Here is a 6,168-nt window from a genome sequence, read left to right as displayed (position 1 = left end):
ACTGGCATGAATGGCTAGCCAGTGTGTATACAAGAAAGATTAAAGGGCAGTACAACTTTCCTTTACTCTCTGTATTTTGCCAGCAGATGGGATATCATGCTATGGAAAGAGACCTGAAGGTCCACCCTACATAAGATAAAATGATGTGAACACTTGGGAAAACCTTAACACTCTGGAATGGAAAGTTACATCCCTACAACATACCATTCTACAGTCATGAATAGAGAGAAATCTTCTTTCCATAAAATCCATTCAGTTCTTTCTGTTGTTGTTAGAGAAAGTACATGAGCTTTCTGATTAAGTGTCATCCTCAATTTTGTCATTTATGAAAGCACAAAAACCAGCATCCACTTCTTGGCTGCACAGGACTGTTTTTAATCCCTCTTTTTTTGTGGGAATGACCTGAAACCGTGCCTTTATGTGAAAAATGAAGCTGTAAGAACCATTCATCATCTTCCTATGCTAGCTAGTAAGCTACATTGGTTTGTAGTTTTTTCTTGCAATCTGTAGAAGTCATCTGCAGCCAAACTAGTTATTGGTCAACATGGTTCAAATGACGGCTGTGACTTGTATTGTATTCTAAATAGGAAACTCTTCTTTAAGTGAAAGCCAAAACCCAAAATGAAATTCCTCCTATATAAATTCCACAACAGGCAAGGTATTATTATCCTGGAGTGCAAACTGATTCCATTTCATTTCTATTTTTCACCAATGCAATGAAATTCATGGATGAAGACAATCATAAAGATTAAAAAAATGTGTTAAGGGAGTGCAAACTGATTCCATTTCATTTCTACTTTCCACCAACGCAATGAAATTCATGGATGAAGACAAACAAAGATTTAAAAAATGTGTTGCTTAAGTGGAGTAATAGGTACAGAAAGTGGACTGAGAGGACCAGAAAGCTCATGCATGAAATACTGAAGAGGAGAACACAAGTTAGAATTAAACTTTTTAGGTTACAAAATACATTGCAGTTGTTGGGGCTCTCACCATGTTGTGAAAACAATTACAAACCAAATGAGAGAAAGATTGTGCAGCATAATACTCATCCATAATTTATTTGCTTTATTTATTATCCCTGTTCATGCTTCACAATCAAATCTGCTAAATCAAACTTTACAATATCCTGTTGTGAGAGCCCTTAGAAATGATTCAGGTATTGCAACTTGAAGGTCAAAGATGGAACACCCAGAGACACTTACAGTGGAAAGCTTACTCCCATCTTAAGCCCACTGAAATCAATTTATTTAGACTGGTGTAATTCTGCATAGTGTTGCAGTGTTAAACACCTTCCCAGTGCTGGAGCTCCTAGAATACATGCCTTTAAAAAAGCAAATTGAATGGTGAAAGTAAAGCTTCTAAATTTTCAGTGACATTCCCCAAACTTGGTCCCCTTAAATTAAACAGGCACAAAATGATATGGTATTTTCTACATGTGTGGCCATTTTTAAAGCAAACTAAAATCCATACAAAAGATTTCCACATTCACAATTTAGCCATCTTTTATAAACAAAACACATGCTTCAATTTGAGTCCTGTGCAGAGCAATGTAGGCATTTATACTATAAGCCGCCTTGAGTTCTGCAAGAGAGAAAGGCGGCTTAGAAATGTTATAAATAAATAATATAATATCTCAGCGATAACACCAAGAGGACAGTTTATTTCCCATAATTGGGAAACACCAGGAGAAAACAATGACACTGTATTGATCCTGTGGAATGTGAACTTTTGTTGTGTAAGACCAAGGAAAGGAAGCAAATTTCCTGCAAGACAATTTCAACTTCTAAGTGTTAATTTACAACTGTAATATGATTATCAAGGAACTCCTTTGATCATTTGGTATAAATACTGGTAAAATCCAACAATCGGCATTGGCTCTTGGTAGGAGTCAGCCCGAGAGGCCTTTCATTCTCTGCATGCCTTGGGGTGGGGGAAACTTTGCTTGCATGTCTATTGTTTATGTTTTCACTATTAGCATTTAGGAAATAGGAGTGTACTGTGTTGGTAAATCTTAGAATGTATTTTCCTTTAATAAAGATAAGTTTTATTTAAATAAGAGACCTTTGAGTGTCTCTGCCAGCGCCTTAGTGATTTCCAAGCTTACACCTCTGCCTTTGGTAGGGAGGCAACATTCAGGGAACACACGAACCGAGGGGAGCATGTGGGTGACACGGTTAAACACGCTTTCACAGACACGTGCAGCCACACACATTTTTTCTCACAACAGACCTCACCTTTTATAGATGAATCCTTTAGTGGCATATATGCCATTCGGTAAACCCACCTACCTGTAAGTCCATCCCAAAACTAACCTCATTGGTGCGTGTAGTAAGGGGTTGCCACCTAAAGGGGTTGGCCAATATTGAAACTCTAGACTCTAACTCGAGAGATGGCATCTGGTGAGGTTTGAAAGCTTGGTGCTAGGATGCCCATTGAAGTGCAGATGAATCTTGCCCGTTCCCAGGTAATCAAAGCCCATCTGACAGGAAATGGCCATTCAGATGTAGAGCAGAAATGTGTATACGTGTGCTTTTAACAGTTCATCAATGGAGGCTGATTTCAAACAAGTTGTTGTTTGGTTGGCAACAATGGCGATGTGCTTCTTCTTCCACCTCAGGCAGCAGCTGTGTATTTGAAACCTCAATTCTCAACATCCTGCTCCTCTTTTTCTGCGAAATGACCCCTGCACACAGCATTACCTCATTGGTGTGCTGCAACTCATGTGCAAATCGACTGACTTCTCTGAAAATCAAAGATACTGTGGGGTTCCTTAATGTGCTACATTTACCCACCAACACAAGGACATGGGATATGAAGTCTTGTACCTGAAACTGAATAAAAATATTTGTAAGGTTCACCTTCTCAGTGTTTAAACAGAACAAGCCCCCCTATAAATATGCACTGAAATATTTGGAACACTCCCTGCAGATGGGAAACTAGAGGTTGAACAAGAGGTCCAACAGCCATCTCTTGACATTGAAGACACAGTAGGTTCAGATGTAATACCAAACTATAGTTTGGTAAGATATGAACAGGCCTTGGATTTGCATGCAAATTACTTTCTCTTAGAGCAAACCATAGAATGAAATTCCATACAACCTGACAAAATCATCCAAACATGAAGATCTGTTTAGACACAATGGCACCATTGTTTTATTATTTAAGACATTTCTTAAAGGTCCAAAGCCGTTTGCAGAAATTTGCAAACCAAACCAAACTGAACAATATAATTTAAGGCAAGACCTCAAAGAAGACATACACACAACCTGGATATGTTCTCATTCATTGGCACCAAGCTGTGAGCCATATGCCTTCAGCTCACAGCCAAGAGCTTGTGCCTCTAGCTATGTTGACTATTGTGCCAATAAGCTGAAAGGAGGCAAAGGCTCAGCTAGGAGTTATGCAGCTGGCAAGACGTTCCCCAATATTCAATCTCTCTGTGCTGATAAGAAAAGAGAAAGACTTCAGTTCAACAGCAGCCACCATATGAAAGCCAGTGTGGTATAACATTTAGAGCTTCAGAGTAATGTCTGCGAGACCCAGATTCAGATGCTGGGTGGGTGGGTGGAGGAAGCTGGTGGGCAGCTGGGAGAGTGATGGGGCAGGAAGAGAGAGAGATGGAGTGGGGGGCAGAAAGAGAGGAACTGGCAGACATGGAGGAGAGAGGGGGTAAGAGAACAGGTGATGAGAGGGAGCAAGAGTGAGAGACAGAGAAGTAGGTGGAGAGGGAAGGAAGCAAGGATGGGAGGAATGGGATAGCCACTCCCACAAGTTTCTTGTGGATCCCCACTTGTCAGTACTGATTGCTGCTTCCCCACCTTCCAGTATAGCTGTGCTATGGAGCCTACATGGTTCTAGTGAGTGGTAGAAACAATCTGTGTAACTAGAAGGTGTATACGATCTACTGTGATAGCTAAACTCTACATCTTAATTTTGAGAAACAAATCTATGGCTTTTTAATGAGAGAGAGTACCACAGTTTACAGTGCTGCAAATCAACTGGAAGACAGACAGACTACAGTAACTTTACATTAATTAACTGCAACTTTTAAGGTCTACATTTCAGAGTTTCATTGCACAAAATCCTTAGCATATATTATTTAATATTGTCATGTTTTATTACCCTCTGGGGTACAAATATGTGCCTGAATTCACACAGTACACCTTAAAATATGACACAAAAATAATACAATACAGAATATAAATCTAATTAATACTGAGTGTCACCCATGATTTTGGGATATATATTAATATGCTGATTTTTCTCTCTGTCTGGCCATATCTGAGCGGCTATTTTATTGTCAAAATGTGACGATTACATTGTACTTTTGCCTTTCCTATCCAGAGCTGCTTTGTCCTTCTACAGCCACAAAATGTCCACCCACATTAGCTTCAGATTCAAGCCATTCATTATTGGTGACATAATCCACAACACATTTTGTGCAGCTGGCCTATGAATTAGGAGTTCATCACCTACTCAGTGCCCTTTATATCACTCCTCTTCAGTTTGTGGGTCACAGAAATGAGACCTACTTGCCATATCAGAAGGAGACTGACCCCTATATTCCTCCTCCTGACTGTCAGGGAAGAAGTCAGGAAAAGGGGGGAGATTCTATTTTTGGGAATAGTATGAATGTAGTATTCATTCTGTCAAAAATAGCAAAACAGAATACATATTCAGATCTATGCAGAATGCTGAGTGAAATCCTAAGGCAAGCAAGCAGCACAGAACTAGAGGAATGGAATTTGCTCATCCCTGGTCCCATTGAAACTGCCTCCAAGTAAACATGGTCAAGATTAGGCTGCTAGGGTGAAAATGAAAACATGAGGCAGGATCTTTCTCCTAAGTATACTTTGGGAACAGAGAATTACACCAGACACAGCCACATGTACAACAGTTCTCTGTATTACAAGCAAGTAAAGAAATAGAAGCAAGCAGAAAACTATGGCTCCAGTCATCTTGTAGTAAATGCTGGATCTGTCCTGAACCATGCCCAGCCATCATGGATGTCCACAAGGTTTAGGAGCTTCTGTTCTGTGGCCAAATCTACTGCATCACACACACACACAGTTACTCAATCCTTTTCTTAGGCTTCTATAAGTAGGCTAGTTACTCCTCCCACAAAACTACCTATAAATCTTTGAAGATTTTCAGCATTTAAATATAACATGATGTTTTCATCTATGTGTTAGAGATCACTGAAACATAAAATCAAAGCCACCCTTAATATGTTAAAGTTTTTCAACTGATATTATTATAGATTTGGAATAAGGTCCGTTGTGGAAATAAATACAACGAGCTCTAGAAAAAGGCTGGGTGGGGTCTAAAATCACCCAATCAGCTTCCACAGGAAGAACCTGGCAGACCCTGCTCTGAAGCACTAACTGCTACGTCACACTGGCTGTCATTGGGGGCGGGGGCACCTCAGCAGGGTATAATGACACAGAGTTCACCATTTTCTCCAGGGGGACTGATCTCTGCCATCTGGAAAGCAGTTGTAATTCTGAGTGATCTCCAGCCCTCACTTGGAGATTGGCAACAATGGTTCCACAGGAGGAAATGGCTGGTTTGGAGGATGGAGTCTGTGGCATTGTACCTGTCTGAGGTTCCACCCCTCCTCAAACCCCACCCTCTCCAGGCTCCATCCCTCTCTCTGCCATCTGGAAAGCAGTTGTAATTCTGAGTGATCTCCAGCCCTCACTTGGAGATTGGCAACAATGGTTCCACAGGAGGAAATGGCTGGTTTGGAGGATGGAGTCTGTGGCATTGTACCTGTCTGAGGTTCCACCCCTCCTCAAACCCCACCCTCTCCAGGCTCCATCCCTCAGATCTCCAGGAATTTCCCAACCTGGAGTTGGTAATCCTATCTTTTCCAGCCAACCATCAACCTACCTTTATCTGTCCCTCTGACTTCAGCTTTCAATCTCACTACCACCACCTGCAGCCTCTACCTAGGAAATGTTTCTCCACAGTGGGGACCCAAGCAGGAGGGAAGCAAACTCAGCAAGGTATAATGACACAGAGTCCACCTTGCAAAGCAGCCATTTTCTCCAGGGAAACTGAGCTCTGTCATCTAGAGAGCAGTTGTAATTCTGAGTGATCTCCAGCCCTCACCTGGAGAATGGCAGCAACAGATCCCCAGGAGAAAATAACTGCTTTGGAGGG

General features: G+C 41.2%; 1 protein-coding gene across 1 annotated transcript in view; it reads right to left on the bottom strand.

The window, feature by feature from the left end:
* Positions 1–297: 297 nt before the first annotated feature.
* Positions 298–6,168, bottom strand: part of MEI4 (meiotic double-stranded break formation protein 4) — a 140,442-nt gene continuing 134,571 nt past the window's right edge. Inside the window, exons 4-5 of the mRNA XM_015428163.1 lie at positions 2,703–2,834; positions 298–414 (exon numbers count right to left, since the gene is read on the bottom strand). Coding sequence (XP_015283649.1) covers positions 298–414; positions 2,703–2,834 — 249 coding nt within the window. The remainder of the gene's footprint in view (positions 415–2,702; positions 2,835–6,168) is intronic.

Source organism: Gekko japonicus, unplaced genomic scaffold (genome assembly GCF_001447785.1).
Source record: "Gekko japonicus isolate JY-2015 unplaced genomic scaffold, Gekko_japonicus_V1.1 scaffold1513, whole genome shotgun sequence".
Classification (NCBI taxonomy): Eukaryota; Metazoa; Chordata; class Lepidosauria; order Squamata; family Gekkonidae; genus Gekko; species Gekko japonicus.
This window is presented reverse-complemented; position numbering and strand designations above follow the sequence as displayed.